This window comes from Ciona intestinalis, chromosome 9 (assembly GCF_000224145.3).
Source record: "Ciona intestinalis chromosome 9, KH, whole genome shotgun sequence".
Taxonomy (NCBI): Eukaryota; Metazoa; Chordata; class Ascidiacea; order Phlebobranchia; family Cionidae; genus Ciona; species Ciona intestinalis.
The window spans coordinates 3,314,621-3,333,171 of NC_020174.2; the positions used below are offsets into that span (position 1 = coordinate 3,314,621).

The following is an 18,551-nucleotide window of genomic DNA, read 5'->3' on the forward strand; positions in this document are numbered from 1 at the left end:
AAAAAAGATAAAATCCAAAAAAATAAAAAATAATTACCCATGAAGTAACATATATGGTAACTCGTAAGCTGGCACGAGGGGTTAAACCGTGTGATAACGACTGTCATTTCTGGGCACGCAAGGATAAAGTAAGTTACATTCATTCAATTGAATTCCTTTAGATTTTTTTGGTCAAAGCTTAACAGTTATACAGTTTTTTGGGAATTTATTTTTTGTTTTTACAAAATTGTACATAAACAGGTGTCATGCCCCATGAATTTGAGCGTCATTATGGGTTTTCGAAATTTGCGATTCAATTAAATGAACTTCTTGAACATGAAAGAAAAGTTCTTCCGCACACTGACACTCGATTTCGACCAGATCAGAGGTTGTTTCACAAGTTTTGTTATTTCTCATTTTTCCCTGTTCGCAAGCATTTTTATTGCATGAAAGGAAAAATGAAAAAAACGGAAAAAAAAATTACATTTTTTTCCTGTTTAAGCATTCTTACTGTATGAAAGAAAAAATTAAAAGATGAAAAAAAAAACAGAAAAAAAATGAATTAAAAAATTTAAGTGAAATTAAAGTCATACTATTTCATGCAAATCGAATGTAAAGTTAATGTGAATTTTTCGCCCTCGATTCTGTTTCCGGCTCTTTTTACACGATATAATCTGGATTTAACAGCCACATTATTAACTGACACTTTCCCCACACTTTTTATCCATAATTCCATAACTTGTTTTAACAACTGCGGTTTTGCTGTAAAAATGATAATATATATAGTAGGGTGAGGGAAAACGGGACACCTTTAGCACATAATATCCAAATATCCTGATCGTGTTTTAAACAATTAACAACGTTCTATGGGAGTCGTGAGGATATAGTTTTATAGTTCTTTGAATGTTCTTTGTTTACTACTAAATGAGAGGAGAAAATGGAACGAAACGGTGTTCCATCTTCCCCACCCTACTATATAATGACATTGGGGGCAAATTGGTTCATGTTTTAGGTTGTTGGAAGTTGGTGACGTGGATGGCGCGGAGATGGAAAAGCAAAGAGTTGAACAAATACAAAGGGATCAGAAACGACTAAGGGATGCCAACAACATTGAATACCTGCCAAAGTATTTCAAGTAATGCAATATGTTACTATATGAATGTAACTTGCTTTATCCTTACGTGGCCGGAAAACGACAGTCGTTATAACACTGGTGTTTTGTTTCATACACTTCGTGCCAGTTTACGAGTTACCATGTATGTAGCTTTGTGGGTGATTACTTTTTTGGGATTTTTTTCATTTTTTATGACAACCCATTAGTGACCACTGGGTTGGAGCAATTGCCGTTAAGTGTCCTGCCCAAAGACACATACGCCCATAATGGTAGCAGCGAAGAGTCTTGAACCCATTACCTTTGGAAACCTAACATGTAAAAATGCAGAGATAAATAAATTTAAAGGATTTGTTTTTTATAGGAAAGTGTCAAATTTAAAAGGATTTTTTTTAAAGAAAAGTGTTTAATTTAAAGAATTTCTTTTTTACAGAAAAGTGTCAAATTTGGATTTTTGTTTATAAAAAAATCAAAAGTGGTCAAATTTAGAGGATTTCTTTTTTATGGAAAAGTTTTAAATTTAAAAAAAATGTGTTTTATAGAAAAGTGTTAAATTTAGGTTTTTGTTTATAGAAAAATCAATAGTGGTCAAATTTAGAGGATTTCTTTTTTATGGAAAAGTGTTAAATTTAAAGGATTTCTATTTTATAGGAAAGTATCATCAGGCAACACTGAAAGCTGGATGTTTATTGGAAACTATTGGCAGTGGAGAAAAGATGGATTCGCAAACCATTTAGCTAAGCAGACTGCATTGTGGTAACATTTCACATTTCGCTTGAATCTAATATTGCAGCCACACATTTTCTTGCACATGTGCATTTGGAACCCGCCGTGCACTTAGTGCCTTAATACGTATAACAACACTGATTAATATTTTTATACAATTATTGACAGACAGATTAATAATACAATATCAGCAACACATATTCTTTGCCAATGTTTCTATGCATTTTGCACTTCATGTTTCTGCTTATATGTTTTGCATGGATTTAATTTTTAAGCCAACATTTCTATTTTTGTGTAAAATCTGTACTGATTTTATTATCGATATATACATCCGGTGTATTTAATGCCGTTTTACATGGCACCAGTACACAATTTATGCAGCAAATTTTAGTATCCAATTATATACACTAAATTATACAGCTACAAATTTACACCATTCAGTTTTTTTTTGTAATGCAATAGTATAGCTATTATATACTAATGTATCAAATAGAAAAATAAAATTATGTTGTTTATAACAATCACATTTAATGCCAAGGTTCTGGGAAATGAATAAATAACTAAAGTTTTATTGTAAAATTGAATTGCTATGAAATGTTTTGGTCACATTATAATAACTGAAACATGATTGTATTGTAATAATACTGTACTGTTTTATGGAAAAATGGACTGTTTTATGGAAAAAATCTGTGTCTTCATTTTTTTTTTTTTTCTGTGAAGTTTAGTATATTTGAGTTCTAAAATTGTTAGTTGTGAAATACTGTCAAATCATTTAGTTATGGTTAATATTAAAGAGTGCCAGTCAATTTAAAGCATACAAAAAATAGTTTTATAATAATAATAACTTTATTTGTGATTACGGTAGAGAAGATTTAGAAATATTTTAAATTGAAAGATAGAATGTAGCAACAAAACAACACTTGTTAACACTAAACGTGTATTATATGTACTTACAAAACTAAAATTATTGATTATTAAGTTTAAATTTACTTAAAATGATCGCGCGATAGTAGCCCACAGCACGAGTTAGTGTTTATGAATGCTTAATCGTTCTTCTTCGATCGATTATTAAACCTGTCGCACGCCACTTCCTAAATTTCTTCATTCACAGTAAAAGTAATTTGGAGTAGGATGTGCTCTAATGCACAATTAGACGATCTCATGTTCTCGGTGAATAGAGACGGGGGAAAAAGGCAAATTTGATTGACAGGGGAGCTTGAAAATAGCAAAGCTATTTCAGGCTCCAGATTCGGGCGCAGTGTATAACTTATAAACTAGACCTTTCAGTTTCGTTCGATTTAATGTGGTTGTAAATTCATATGCTATCTGTTTAGTAGTATATGTTATATATGTCGTTACTGAAGTTGTTGCAGTGAATACAGCTCAAAACGGTCTTATATAACCAGATACTGATTTCGCCCGGCTCGTATGCGTGTTTTTTTTGTTGTTGGTAGTACTTGTAATAATTTAAGTTTCGTCGGAAATGAGAAATTTTAATGGAATTTGTAATAACTTATAACGTTTATTCGTGTACGTTATAACTATATTGTGATTTAGCTGCTTTAGGAAATTCAGAATGATTCGTTTGTTTACTAGTATTGTTATCTTGCATCTAATAAAAATCGGGTCTTCTCAGAGATATTTCGGTAAGTATAACATGCGCGGACATAATATAGTAGTGTGGGGGAAAATGGGAAATCTTTTCGTCTATTTTCCCGTCCCTTTTGATAGTAAACAAAGAACATTCAAAGAATTATAAAATCGTATCCCCACAACTCCTATAGACCGTTGTTAATTGTTTAAAACACGATCAGAATGTTTGGATACGATGTGCTAAAGGTGTCCAATCTTCCCCCACCTTACTATATATGAAATAATTTGGTCACTGGTTTACCCTGTATGTTTATGCTTTATGTGTTAGAAAGTAAAAGAGTAATTTGATAGCCATCGATTAAATTGACTGGTCTACTGCTTAAAACAAACGATCCAATAATCGTATTAAGACGATGACCTGACTTTAGATTAGAAATTTCCTCGCGTTTATGTATAGAACGTTTCCATTAAAACCAAACCAACAATATTATTGGTTATGTATGCGAAATAGAAGTCATGTTTTCAAATGCCTTGCTTTATATAGGCATGCTTAAGCATTAGGACCAATTAACGTTAACGCTTGCGTGCGTAGGCTTGAGTATATAATAATGTCAAAGACCACACTGTCACAGCTCATTCCACCGTATTGAATACTTAAGCCCGCTCGATTATTGAATTTTCCACCTTTTAGAGCCATGGCATGCCGATAACTCTACTGGACAGTTCCCTTCGAATCAAATGGCAGTTACTTGTCTAAGAGAGCAATATTCGTGCTGGGATGGTTCGTGTATAAGCGGAGACAAATATTGCGACGGTTCGATCGACTGCCCGGACGCCAGTGACGAAGTTGGCTTCGCTGTGTTACGAATGCAAGTTTCGGAGAAGGTTATGTACAATATTATACCATGCAGAAAAGTAAACGTCGATCAGTTTGGAGAAGAAACCATTCGGTAAAAAAATATACCAATAATATGACAGTTTTCTTAAAAACAATGCCTACTCGAATTTTTAAATAGTGGGGGGGTCAAAAGAGAAGGTGAACCGTTTTGACCCATGTCCCAACTTACCCCACCCCACTATATTTATATTTCGTGCAGCCAGCAACAACTCAATTCAATAATTTCAGCAGATATGGAAGAATAATATATATATGGTAGAGTGGGGAAAGATGGGACACCCTTTTACTCAATTTTCTCGTCACATTTGGTATAGTAAACAAAGAACCTTCAAAGAATTATAAAACCATATCCTCACGACTCCCATAGACCGTTGTTAATTGTTCGAAACCCGATCAGTATATTATGTGCTAAAAGTGTCAGCCCCCTTTTGCTATAAATATTAAATTATGAAGTCTACAAATCTGTTTAGCTGAACTATGAAAATCTATTTTATTCCTTACATGCTTGTCCATTTTTACGTGAAATTCAATAGCTAAATTATTTACGCAATTTTTTATTTTAAAAGTTACCCAAAAAGTTACATACATGGTAACTCGTAAGCTGGCACGAGCTGTATTAAACAGAACACCCGTGTTATAACGACTGTCGTTTTCCGGCCACGCGAGGATAAATAAGTTACATTCATTCATTCAAATATATTGAAGAGTGTGCGCTTTACGGGGCAACTGGATTTGCGATGGAATCAACAATCAATGCGTGGGTGATAACGACGAAGACTGCTGGAACTCAACTACATGTCCTCCTATTTTAGCGAAGCACCGTTGTAATGCTTATAGAGATTGCGCTGGTCAGTATAGCTTTGCAAGAAGTTTCATTCCTGTAATAATAATAATTATTACTTTATTTGTCTCTTTGATTACAGTATCGAAGATTTAGAAATATATTTAACGAAAAGACAGGATATAGCAACAAAACAACAGTTGTTGAAACACGCTTACAGTTAAAAACATATCTTGTCTAATACTATTTACCTTTACAAAAATTATTTTTTCATTGTATTGTATTGTAAGGTATAACGGTGAAGCTAATTATACAAAAAAATATTTCCTTTTTTGTTTTATCCATAAAAGCGTGTTTTGATAACTGTTGTTTTACCGTTACTAACATTTTTTTCGCTTTTGTCAACTCTCCTTTTCTTCGTTATTTTAACGGTAGAGACGAAATAAATTTCATTCATTACTACCCGTTTTTTCACTTTTGTAAACTTTTCCGTTCTTCGATAACTTGACCGAAATAAATGGAACAAATTTAATCGTTAAATTACTCTAGATTTCAGTGATGAAATGAACTGTAAGAGGTATAGCTGCGGCTCACCAGAGAACAATATTCTCGGGGTCAGCTACGTCACAAATGGCCAGATTTGTGACGGAGAAATAAACTGCATTGATGGAAGAGACGAGTGTACGATTGGATGTCACAATGAATGCTTTTGCAGAAAGGTATGATATAGTAGGTTAGGGGAAGACGGGACACCTTTAGAACATAATATCCAAATGTCTTGGTCGTGTTTCAAACAATTAACAACGGTCTATGGAAGTCGTAAAGATACGGTTATATAATTCTATGAATGTTATTTGTTTACTACCAATTAGGAAAAAAATGGTGTCCCAGCTTCCCCCACCATAATGTATAATAATAACTTTACTTTACTTATCTCTTCGATTACGGTAGCGAAGATTTCGAAATATCTCAAACAAAAAAAGGGACAAAGCGATAAAACAACAGTTGTTGAAACACGCTTATAGCAGAAACATATTCACATTTAATTGGAAGAAAATAAGTGTGGTCGCTACACCTAGGCATAATAACAAAGTTGCCATACTTATTCATTTTTATATACTCCTCCTATTTAACAGGTCTTTCAAATATGTGACGATGAATTATGCGAAGTGGAACAACCAGAACAATGCTTTACATGCCCGGACAGAATGACGATGTACAAGTTTAGTCAAGTAATTACTATTTCTTATAGTAGGGTAAGGGGAAAGATGGGACACCTTATTTTTCCATTAACTGTATCTCACGACTTCCATATATACCGTTGTTAATTGTTCAATACACGATATTTGGATAATATTTTTTTAATTTGTCTCATTTTACCCCACAGTATACGTATACCTTTAATCGAATAAAATCGATTTTATTTCGTACATGCTTGTCCTTTTATGCGTAAAATTCGGTCGCTAAATTATTTAGAAATTTTTATTTTAAAAATCACCCACAAAGTAACGTACTTGGTAACTCGTAAGCTGACACGAGGTGTATGAAACAGAACACCCGTGTTATAACGACTGTCGTTTTCTGGCCATGCAAGGATAAAGTAAGCTACATTTATTCCTTCATTCATTTAGTTGATGCTATTTCCTTGTTTCAGTTATGCGACAATAAAAACGACTGTCTGGACGGAAGTGACGAAATGAAATGTGATGATTTTGTTTGCGGCAACGGAAACATGGTAAGGCTAATGCAAAACATATATAGTAAGGTCGGGGAAGATGGGACATCTATTAATTCTATTTTCTCGTCCCATTTGGTAGTAAAGAAAAAAAATCAAAGAATTATAAAACTGTATTCTCACGACTTCCATAGACCGTTGTTATATAGAAGTTTAAAAAACGATCAGGTTATTCGGATATTATGTGCTATCAGTGTCCCATCTTTCCGCCCCCTATTCGGATATTATGTGCTAAAGATGTCCCGTCTTCCCCCACTCTACTATATAACTTATGTTGAACGTTATAATATACATAATGAATTTATTACGAGGTAACTGAAGCTTTGCGTTGTGATTACACCGATGATTGTGGAGATACGACTGACGAATGTAACTGCGCTCACACTTTCGTATGTGGGAACTCAAGGTAATAGTTAATCTTCCTGAATTAAAAAAATATATAGTAGGGTGGGGGAAGATGGGACATCTTTGCATTCTATTTTCTTTTCGCAGTTGGTAGTAAACAAAACAAAAATTATAAATTATAATACTGTCCCTTCACAACTTTCATAGACCGTTGTTAATTGTTTAAAACAGGATCAGGATATTTAAATATTATGTGCTAAAGGTGTCACATCTTCCCTACCCTACTATATATACCGGTGCCGTGACGTAGTCGAGATATAGTAGGGTGGGGGGTGGTACACATCAGCACATATTATCCAAATATTCTGATCGTGTTTTAAATTTCTAACAACGGTCTATGGGAGTCGTGAGGATACAGTTTTATAATTCTTTGGATGTTATTCGTTACTACCAAATAGGACGAGAAAATAGAATTAAAAGATGTCCCATCTCCCCCACCCTATACTATACGTGTTAATTTTTTTTTTCAGCGAAATATCTGTTTTGTTAAAAAAAAAAAACTGCTTGTAATTTATCCTTATTTAACACATAATTAAAAATAATTATTTTTTGTTCAATTCTTGCAGATGCATTTTCGATGAAAACGTTTGTAACGGTATGGACGACTGTGGAGATAGTTCGGACGAATGTTTGGAGCGATGTGAATCTAAGCATAAGTTGGTTGGATTGTTTATTATTTTGTTACATTAACTATAATACATTGAGGGAAGAGTTACAGCACTTTTCCATTATGTTTTCTCGTCCCATTTGGTAGTAAACAAAAAACCGTTGAACAATTATAAAACTGGATCATCACGACTTCCATAGGCCGTTGTTAATTGTTTAAACCACGATCTGGATATTTGAATATTATGTGCTAAAGCTGTTCCATCTTTCCCCAGCCTACTATATCTCGACTACGTCACGGCACCGGTATATATAGTAGGGTGGGGGAAGATGGGAGACCTTTAGCACATGATATTTAAATATCCAGATCGTGTGGTCTTCTCCCACTCTACTATAATGAATGAATGCAACCTATACCTTATCCTTGCGTGGCCGGGAAACGACAGTCGTTATAACACGGGTATTATGTTTCATACACCTCGTGCCAGCTTACAAGTTACCATGTATGTTACTTTGTAGGTAAATATTTTTTGTTAATTTTTACCTTTTTATGTTTGGCTGATAATTTGGACAACCCATTAGTGACCACTGGGTTGTAGCAATAATGAAAATATTTTAGATTTTTCTGTGCGAACCGTCAATGTATTGCCGCAAACTTGTTCTGTGATGATAACGTTGATTGTATTGACGGAAGCGACGAGTTACACAGAACGTTCAATGAGTCTCGTCCACTTTGTAGGAATGTTAGAAATTCTTCGAATAAAACGTGTATGCTGAATCAGGTGCTTAAACTATAAGCTAATAATAATTATAATAATATATTAACTTTATTTGTCTCTTCGATTACGGTAGCGAAGATTTAACATATTTTAAACAAAAAGACAGGACATAGCGACAATACAATAGTTGTTAAAACACGCGTACAGTTAAAATCATATTTACATTTAATTGGAAGAAAATAAGCGTGGTCACTTATACACCTAGCAGACAAAGCCATTTATGTTTAATTATTATCAAGTTAAACTTCTAATAGAAACAATAGTGTGCGTAAAGACTAATAAGACACTTGAATTTTATATACTTGCATTTTTGCTCGATAATTTTGCAGGGGTTGGAAAAGATGGGACAGCTTTTCGTTCGATTTTTTCGTCCCATTTGGTAGTAAACAAAGAAAATTCAAAGAATTATAAAACCGTATCCTCACGACTCCCATTGACCATTGTTAATTGTTTAAAACGCGATCAGAAGATTTGGATATTATGTGCTAAGGTGTCCCATCTTCCCCCATATTACTATTTAGGTAGCAGAGTTCACTCGTAGCCTCGTCTCGCCTTGATAGCATTCTGGCGCTTTTTTTCGTGCTGCACGCGTCGAGTAATTAACGCTTTTTGTTGTGTCGTGTTGTGCGCTTAGTCACCAGTTAGTTTAGTTTGTACTGCAGTAGTTACGTTTTATAGCGTATTACTTTAGGTTTATTATAAAGTATAGTAGGATGGGGAAAGATGGGACATTAGCACATAATATCCAAACATCTTGATCGTTTTTAAACAATTAATTAAACGGTCTACGGAAGTCGTGAGGGTACAGTTTTATAATTGTTTAAATGTTTTTAGTTTACCACCAATTGCGACGAAAAAATGGAATGAAAAAGTGTCCCATCTTCCCCACCGTACTATATTATATCAGTATTATATGTTTGTAGATATCCAATTTTTTAAGCATGTTGAACCTAATAACTGGCTTTATCACATATATTTATCTTGATAAGCCTGCTTGGATGTGCGACGTAAACGACCACTGCGTTGGTCGAGAAGACGAGTGCCAGCCTAAGTGTACAAAGCAATCGTTTTGGTGTGATGGTGGAAAATGCTTGCGACTTGAACAATTTTGTGACGGCCAATTTGGTAAGTTTTTTTGTATTCTATTTGGCCGAGGATTTAGGCAAATTTCACCACAGTTTTTACACTTATACTGTGGGAGAAGACGGGGCACCTTTAGCACATAATATCCAAATATCCTGATTGTGCTTTAATCAATTAACAATGGTTTATGGGAGACGTGAGGATACGGTTTTATAATTCTTTGAATGTTCTTTGTTTACTACAAATGGGACAAGAAAATCGGAAGAAAATGTGTCCCATTTTCCCACCCTACTATATAACAAGCGCGTTGACTTGCTACGGTTTAAGTAGGTTAGAGTAAGATGGGACACCTTTTCATTCTATTTTCCCGTCCCATTTGGTAGTAAACAAAGAACTTTCAAAAAATTATAAACTATAGCAACAGGGCTAGAAAAAGAATGTTTAGAACTCATTTTCAATGCGTACATTATTATTTCGTGTTGTTTACGTATATTCCTATTTATAAATACACTTAATAATCAAAATTAGCAATGATTTTAAACTGTCCTATCTTATCCTGTGTGTTTTCAAATTTGTAAAATTTCACCTGTTGTGCGGATCGCTAAATAACTCCTCGTGTGTTTTATTATATTTTATTAAAGTGGTGTCAATTAATAAATGATAGTACTAATTCGTGGTATTACCCAAAAACCGTCATCTTTTTTGATTTTGGAAATATTTGGCAATATGTGCTTAAGTGTCCCATCTTCCCCCATTGTAGTATATTATGCGCTAAAGGTCTCTCATCTTACCCACAGTATATGATTAATCAACAGATTGCAAGGATGGTACAGACGAACTTAATTATGACGAACATTCGAGTGATGACGTGTTCAAGTGCACAACTTTATTTAACCCAACCAAATCATGCGCATTAAGTATAAACCATCCGTGGGCATGTGACGTCTTCACACACTGCATCAACAGGAGCGACGAATGCCTGCCTGGGTGCGCGTCCTCATTTCAGTGCAACTCTGGTGAATGCGTACAGCGGTCGGCTGTGAGTTTATATTTATGGTTGTTTTTTTCCGTCAGGTGTGACAATTTTGAGTCTGGTTTGGGGGGTTGAAAAAAAAATTTGTAATTTTAAGCGATTTGGCCAATTTTCTGTCGCGTATTGCCGTTTAAGTCAAGTGGGTAGCGCGCCTGCCTCTATTACCCCGCAGACGTAGTGGGTTCAAGGCTCGTCGCTGCTACCATTGTGGGCGTATGTGTCCTTGGCCAAGACACTTAACTGCAACTGCTCCAACCCAGTGGTTACTAATGGGTTGTTCAAACTATCAACCATACATGAAAAAAATTAAAACCTAACAAAATATATTCACCCTCAAAGTAAAATACATGGTAACTCGTAAGCTGGCAGGAGGTGTATGAAACAGAACACCTGTGTTATAATGACTTTCGTTATCCGGCCACGCGAGGATAAAACAAGGTACATTCATTCAATTATTCAAGTTATCTCATTTATTTTCAATAGCGTATTTTTTGCATACAATAGGTTTGTGACGGTACATCTGATTGCTTAGACGACAGCGATGAATCTTCCAAAGAAGGTGACATTTTTAAATGCATTCGCACCAGACACCCTGTTGTTAGGAACTGCTGGCTGCCATTAAGCGTAACAATGGACTCTGTCAGTGATTGTGACCGTGAACTAGATTTGCTTAATATAAGTTGGACCCAGACTGAAAGTCAAAATGATCAAGTAAGAACGATATTTAAATATACGCGACACCGTGATGACAGTGGTAATACCAATGACAATATTTTCTTGCATATTTAAGCCAGGAGAAAATATCCCGAACATCAGTGAAGAATACAAAACTGTTTCACTGCATTGGGGAACGAAAATATATACCGGGTAAATATGTTTGAAAAAGTAGTTCAAAATTGTCCGCCGCGTGGCGATGTGGTTTGCGCGTCTGCCTCTAACCCAGAGGTAATTGGTTCAAAGCTCGTTACTGCTATCATTGTGGGCGTATGTGTCCTTGGGCAAGATACTTAACGGCGATTTCTCCAATCCAGTGGTCACTAATGGGGTGTGCAAATAATTAGCCATACCTAAACAAAAATCAAAAAATATAATCACCCACAAAGTAGTATACTTGGTAAAAGCTGACACGAGGTGTATGAAACAAAACACCCGCGTTATAACGACTGCCGTTTCCGGCTATGCGAGGATACTGCCCAAAAAAAGTTATTTACAAATAAAAAAATGCTCTATTTTAGTGGAAAATCAATGTGATGGAAACTTTGACTGTACTCTTTTGTCTGACGAATGTCTATGTGAAAAATCGCCCGCAATTTGCCAAGATATTTGCTACAATAGACACAACAACTCTAATGTTGCTGGGGAACCGTGTTTCCAGTGTCCTTTTGGAGAGATTAAGTGCACGGATAGATGCATTAGCCGTGAAAAGGTACAGATTAACCGTTTTAATTTTGTTTGGTAACTTGTAAGCTGGCACGAGGTGATGAAACCGTACACTGGTGTTTAACGACTGTCTTTTTCCGGGCACGCGAGGATAAAGTATGTTACATTCATTCATCTTTTAGCGGCTCATCTGGTGTAAAAAAACGTAGTATGTTTCGACGTTTCGTCTCCTGTAACAACAGCGTTACGTTTTATTTACATTCTAATGCCAAATAAGCGAGTAAAAGACATATATATTTATTTTATATTTATCTCATCAACAGGTATGCGATGGTAAAGCCGACTGTTCAAACGCAAATGATGAAAACTTCTGTACATCTGCTGTGCAATGTGCTAAAGGCAATGGAAGTATTTGTTCGCCATCTTTTCAATGTCATACATCAGGTACAACGAACATTCCCGGTAAACATGTTACGTATTAAGTATTATGTCTCATTTTAAAGAATTATAGTAGGGTGTCCCGAGAAAATAGAATGAATGCGCGTCCCATCTTCACACACCCTGTTTTTTTCTTTGCTGTCAAACGAAATGCTTCACAAAAAAATGCTATGCCACTCGTTTATCCTGACCTGATCAAAAAACAAGAGCTATATAGTGCCAAACTGATTCAAATTTTTTCGTCAAATTAGTCCCGACATAAATTGATTTAAGTTGTGATGTACAAGCAGTGTAAGTTGTGGATATAAAAATAATCTTAATTTTGATGAAAAAAAAAACAGTTCTCAGTAGAAATAAAACTTATTCAAGTTGTGATGTAAGATTAATTAAAGTTTTGTAAAAGTAGTTCAGGTTTTGATTTCGGCCTAAAAATAATTCCTCTTATTATCTTAAATGAGTGAATGCATAATAGGTTTTATTGGAAAACGAGCCCACCTTTGTGACGGTCAGCCACAGTGTATTCACTTCGAAGACGAATGTTCAAGTGAATTATGCTCCAATCCGTTGCCGGAATATTGTCACCACGTGTCGCTGTTGGTCGGCATTGGGTACGTGGCATATATATTGAATTTGAATAATAATAAAAAAAATAGTTGAATGTGCACAAATACATTTTTATGGCCGTATAATTTGGAATAGAACTTTAAGCCATGTCAGGCTACTTGTAAAACAGGTGTGTACAGTTGCTAAAATGCGGGCCAAATCTTTTTAAAGCGAGTGAAAACAGATTATAATATCCCGAGTCCAATGCTTGCTTAGCGAAACAAAAAAATGCACGCATTAATACATATAGTAGGGTTTTCATTCTATTTTCTCGTTCCATTTAGTAGTAAACAAAGAACATTCAAAATAATGTAAAACTGTACCTTAACAAACTCTCATGGAGCGTTGTTAATTGTTTAAACACGGTCAGGATATTTGGATATTATGTGTTAAATGTGCCCTTTCCCTACCCTACTTTATATTCATTTGTTCTTGTTCACACTTTCAGCTTTTACTATCGTTGTAAAGAAGGCGGAGTATTTCTGAAAGGACCCCAAGTATGCGATGGATTTTCACGCGACTGTCCTGATGGAGACGACGAACTAAACTGCCCGAACCGAACTTATTGCCAAAATTTGGCAACAGAATCATCTTTTACTGGCGAAGGACAGATTCACATTTCAACGACACAGGTTTGTTATCTTTTAATTTAACTGCATGAAAAAAGGAATGTAACTTAGTTTATCCTCGCGTGGCCGGAAAACGACAATCGTTATACCAATGATGTTCTGTTTCATACACCTCGTGCAAGTTTACGAGTTACCATGCATTTTACTCTGTGGGTGATTGTTTTTTTGGATTAATATTTTATTGAATATATATGGCTAATAATTTGAACAACCTCATTAGTGACCACTCGGTTGGAGCAATTTGCCGTTAAGTGTCTTGCCTAAGGATACAGACGCCCACAATGGTAGTGGCTACGAGCCTTGAGTCCAATTACCTCTGGGTCACAGGCAGCAGGCGCGCTAACCACTAAGCCACGGCGCTGTATTTTTTAAATAATAAGTTTTTTTTTGCTACAGATCTGCGATGGTGTGATTGACTGCCAAAACAAACAGGATGAAATGAATTGCTCGCAGCATTATTATTGTACAGGAGGTCGGTGCGGGCTTAAACACGTGCATTTTTTAACAATATAGCAGAGTGGGGGAAGACAGGAGACCTTTAGCACATAAAATTCAAATATCCTGATCATATTTTAAACAATCAACAACGGTCTATGGAAGTCGTGTCCATACAGTTTTACAATTCTTTGATTCTTCTTTATTTACTACTGAATAGGAGAGAAAATAGAATGAAAGTTGGCCCGTTTTACCTCACAATACTATATTTTGAATTCAGTATAAAAATACCAATCACTTTTGCGACAGGGGAACCGTTTTTTATTCCTATTCGTTTCATTGCTGATGGAAAAGCTGACTGCTTAGACAGCAGTGATGAATGCCCACCGGACAGTTTTCAGCGAAACATATTTGCTTCGCGAGAAGAAATGATCAAGTCACCGGTACTCCGTTATCTAGTATGGATAATTGGAGGTCTTTCTATAGCAGGTGATCATAAATTTAGTACAACACCAAAAATAAAACCTTATACAGTAGAGTGGGGGGAGACGGGATACCTGTAGCACATAATGTCCAAATATCCTAATCGTGTTTTAAATAATAAAAATGTGCTATAAGAGTCATGGGATACGGTAACCCCTACCCCCATACTACTACCTTCTTCTTTTTTGACAGGAAACGTTACCGTCCTTTTTGAAACATTTTACGGCCTGCTCTGGTCAGATGAGCGTTTTCGGAACAAAAGACCGTTTGCAAAAGTCAACCATGTTTTAGTCATCAACCTCGCTTTAGCTGATTTACTCATGGGTGTTTATCTATTGTTGCTCGGTACTGAAGCAGCTTGGCGCTCTGGGAGCTACTGTAAGGACGATAAGTCATGGCGAAGTTCCGACAAATGTGGGTATCTGGGGGCATTGACTGTAGTTTCATGCCTGGCTTCAGTCTCCATTCTCTTGCTACTGACATCATATCGCTTGTACGGCGTGTTTTGGCCGTTTCGAAGTCAAAGGGTGAATTACAAAACGACGATGCTCTTTGCGATCTCTGCTTGGTTAATCGCTCTGTTATTAGGTAAGCATTGTGGTGATTTATGTTTGTAACTTCCTACTTTTTGTTTGTAACGATTTTTGTTTGTGACTTCTTACTTTATCCTCACGTGGCCGGATAACGACACTCGTTAAACACGGGTGTATTGTTTCATTTTTTTACGCGTGACTGATAATTTGGACAACCCATTGGTGACCACTGGGTTGGAGCAACTGCCGTTAAGTGTCATTTTCACGAACACATACGCTCACAATGGTAGCAGCGAAGAGATTTGAACCCATTACCTCTGGGTTAAACGCGCTAACGTTAATGGGTTTGAAGTAACTTGAACATTATGTTTTTTAGCGTTTATTCCCCTGAGTCCACTTGTTTCGTATCATTACACCTCTCATCTTTGGATAAGCCACAACCCGTATTTCACAAGCGATGTTGTGGAAAGAGATGCGCTTCTGCAGTTCTGTCGTCGCTTTACACTTTATCAAGACGTTCACCAAAACCAGTCGCACGAGGTCGCTGTGGAGCATTCAAAAGTAAAAATCTTACAATCATTGGAAAATCATCTAGTAGGGTTGGGGGAGATAAGTCACAGTTTTACTCGATTTTTTCGTTCTATTTGGTAGTAAACGAAGGGCATTCAAATAATTATAAAAGCGTATCCTTTATACGCCTTCCATAAGACTATTGTTACTGTTTAAAACACAACCAGTATTAAGGGTTTTATTATGTGCTAAAGGCGCCCACCCTTCTAAATTATTTCAGAAAACCCTGTATTGACAAAAGCTATTTTTTATTTCTTTTTCTCTGTTAGATTTGGTTGGATAATACTTGGAACGTATTTGGAAAAACTATTGTGGATAAAATTGGGAGTTTTCGCGGCGAATTCGGATACTACAGCGTGCACAGTGTGTGCATGCCCAAACTTTATGTGACGACAAAAGACGTTGCATGGAGACATTCGATGGTATGCAACTGTGTTAAGTGGTATAGTAGGTCGGGGGAAGTTGGGACAGTTTTTAATTCTATTTTCTCGTCTCATTTGGTAGTAAACAAAGAACAATAAAAGAATTATAAAAATATATCCTCAGCACGACTTTCATAGACCGTTGTTAATTGTTTACACGTTTAGGACGTTTGAATATTCTATGCAAAAGATGTCCTATCTTACCCCACAATACTATATATAATAAATAATACTGTTTAATTTCACAAACGATTTTCTGTTCCAGATTATCATTTTTTTCAACTTCTTCTCAATTCTATATATTTTGGCCGCTTACTTGCTTATCGCCCTTAAAAGCAAGAAAAGAGTGACGAAATACGGAAACAGGTATGAATTATAGTAGGATGGGGGTAGATGGGACATTCATTTTATTCTCATCCCATTTGGTAGTAAACAAAGAACATTCAAAGAATTATAAAACTGTATCCTCACGACAGCAATGAATCGTTGTTAATTGTTTAAAACACGAAAAGAATGTTTAGATATTATGAGCCAAAGGTGTCCCATCTTATTCTACAGTACTACACTTTTAAATGAAAAAAAAAAACATTAACAGCATGAGTTCCAGGCACAGTTCGATGTTTCGACGAATTACATACCTTGTGATAAGCGACATAGCTTGTTGGCTTCCCGTCTGTACTATGGCGTTCATGAACATTTCTGGTTACAAAATCTCGGAAAATGTAAGTATTTAACAGAGAAGGGCCTTATTTTCAAATAAATGTTTTTTTCACCAGGCTTATGCTGTCTCTGCTGTAGTTCTGTTACCAATCAACAGCGCTCTTAACCCATTATTGTATTCGAACGCTGTTCAACATTTGCTTATCAAGTTGTCTTGCGGAAAACGGTAAATTATATTTAACATTTTAAGCCTAGTAGGATGGGGAAGACGGAACATTTAGCGCATTATATCCAAATATCCTGATCGTGTTTTAGCCAAAAATATCCTGATCGTGGTTTAAACAATTAACAACGGTCTAAGGGAGTCGTGAGGATACGATTTCATAGTTCTTTTTTTTTGTTTTTTTTTACCGAATGGAACACGAAAATATTATAAAAAGGTGTCCCATCTTCCCCCACCGTACTATATATAAAGGCGTCCCACATTCCCCCTTCTAAATATATAACCATAATTAAACTCACCCTTTTAGAACGATGCAAAGAAACCCTACCTCCACAACCCGTATAGAAAACCCGCTTCACCAGCGTGGGTTACGGTTAGGAAAAATACAACACAATGAAACCTTTAACCGGAATAACGGAGATCCTGGGAACACAAGACTGCGAATTCCGGATGTTATTCCTGATCAGGATGGAAAAACAACATCCAGTGCTCTGCTATCTACATCCATGTAAAAAGCAAAGACGATATTATACCCAAACTGCTGTTTAAAATCGAATGCTTTGATGTACTCTGTTCGTCAAGGCTTATTTCGTCGAACATTTTTAAACCCAGATTAGTAAAATTACTAATACAAACATTCCTGCATTTTCAAGGTTGTTAATATAGTAGGGTGGGGGAAGATGGTACACCTTATCAATCTATTTTCCTGTTCCATTCTGTAGTAAACAAAGAATTAAAGAATCTTATCTTCCCGACTTCCATAGACCGTTGTTAATTGTTTAAAACACGGTCAGAATATTTTGATATTATGTGCTAAAGGTGTCCCGTTTTTCCCCACCCTATTATATATGAAAGTACAGCACTTTTCATATTGTAAAAGTTCATTAAATTTAATGTACTAAAACGTGGGTCATAGAACTTGTTCATTCAAGGTTATAAAATCCAAGTATCTTTGGTATGCCGGTTCTGTTGACTTTGCGACACAAGCGTCTGTATGTCGTGGTTCGCGAGTTCTTTTATATTGTCATACGCACTCTGTTCGTAGGTTATGTTTGCGTAAATGCGTCACTATGTTACAAATTTTCTGAAAATAAACAGACAGATGCGCAAGAGCAAACAATCGTGAATTTCTCCCTAACAAGAATGCAACAAATTTTGCAGAATAAAGAGCAGAACCGACGATTTGGTTATAATTCATTGGGTGTTACTTTAATTTACTCTCTAAGAAAAAAATTGCCAACGGTATATACGGCAAATGAATGCGACCTTCTGCGGGCTGACACTCACGATATAGCTGTTGTTTTTCGCAGCAACTCGGAAACCTTATCAGCGCAGTAATTACTTTCATTGCAGAAAGTTATTTCGCGAAAACCTTTTCCAATTCGAATCAAAGTAAATTATAGCAACAATGACGCAACCGGTACCAGACGTAAAGGCGTGGGAATA

At 35.8% G+C, this 18,551-nt stretch overlaps 2 protein-coding genes across 8 annotated transcripts in view; both read left to right on the forward strand.

The window, feature by feature from the left end:
* Positions 1-2,502, forward strand: part of LOC100179573 (oxysterol-binding protein-related protein 6) — a 14,389-nt gene extending 11,887 nt beyond the window's left edge. For all 3 annotated transcript variants that reach the window (XM_026836179.1, XM_026836180.1, XM_026836181.1), the window contains exons 16-18: positions 241-367; positions 992-1,114; positions 1,742-2,502. In XM_026836179.1, coding sequence (XP_026691980.1) covers positions 241-367; positions 992-1,114; positions 1,742-1,850 — 359 coding nt within the window. In that variant the 3' untranslated portion in view covers positions 1,851-2,502. The remainder of the gene's footprint in view (positions 1-240; positions 368-991; positions 1,115-1,741) is intronic.
* An 876-nt stretch (positions 2,503-3,378) lies between these two features.
* Positions 3,379-18,222, forward strand: LOC101242009. Of its 5 annotated transcripts, XR_003396257.1 has the most exons (16): positions 3,379-3,462; positions 4,101-4,359; positions 5,013-5,155; positions 5,638-5,807; positions 6,225-6,320; positions 6,743-6,823; positions 7,135-7,229; positions 7,795-7,884; positions 8,454-8,616; positions 9,603-9,738; positions 10,512-10,735; positions 11,234-11,440; positions 11,520-11,596; positions 11,965-12,155; positions 12,433-12,553; positions 13,020-13,130. XR_003396257.1 is itself a non-coding variant. In XM_026836176.1 (15 exons), exons 1-15 carry the CDS (start codon positions 11,433-11,435, stop codon positions 17,615-17,617), a joined length of 2,268 nt encoding a protein of 755 aa, XP_026691977.1. In that variant the 5' UTR covers positions 11,269-11,432; the 3' UTR covers positions 17,618-18,222. The 5 variants fall into 5 exon arrangements, 4 of the variants coding, with proteins under 4 accessions (XP_026691977.1, XP_026691978.1, XP_026691979.1 ...); XM_026836176.1 differs by lacking the exons at positions 3,379-3,462; positions 4,101-4,359; positions 5,013-5,155; ... (6 more) ...; positions 9,603-9,738; positions 10,512-10,735 and adding exons at positions 13,599-13,782; positions 14,176-14,251; positions 14,524-14,703; ... (5 more) ...; positions 16,999-17,108; positions 17,413-18,222 and having other exon boundaries at positions 11,269-11,440; positions 12,433-12,571; positions 13,020-13,155; XM_026836177.1 differs by lacking the exons at positions 3,379-3,462; positions 4,101-4,359; positions 5,013-5,155; ... (6 more) ...; positions 9,603-9,738; positions 10,512-10,735 and adding exons at positions 13,599-13,782; positions 14,176-14,251; positions 14,524-14,703; ... (5 more) ...; positions 16,999-17,108; positions 17,413-18,222 and having other exon boundaries at positions 11,269-11,440; positions 12,433-12,571; positions 13,020-13,155.
* Positions 18,223-18,551: the final 329 nt, after the last annotated feature.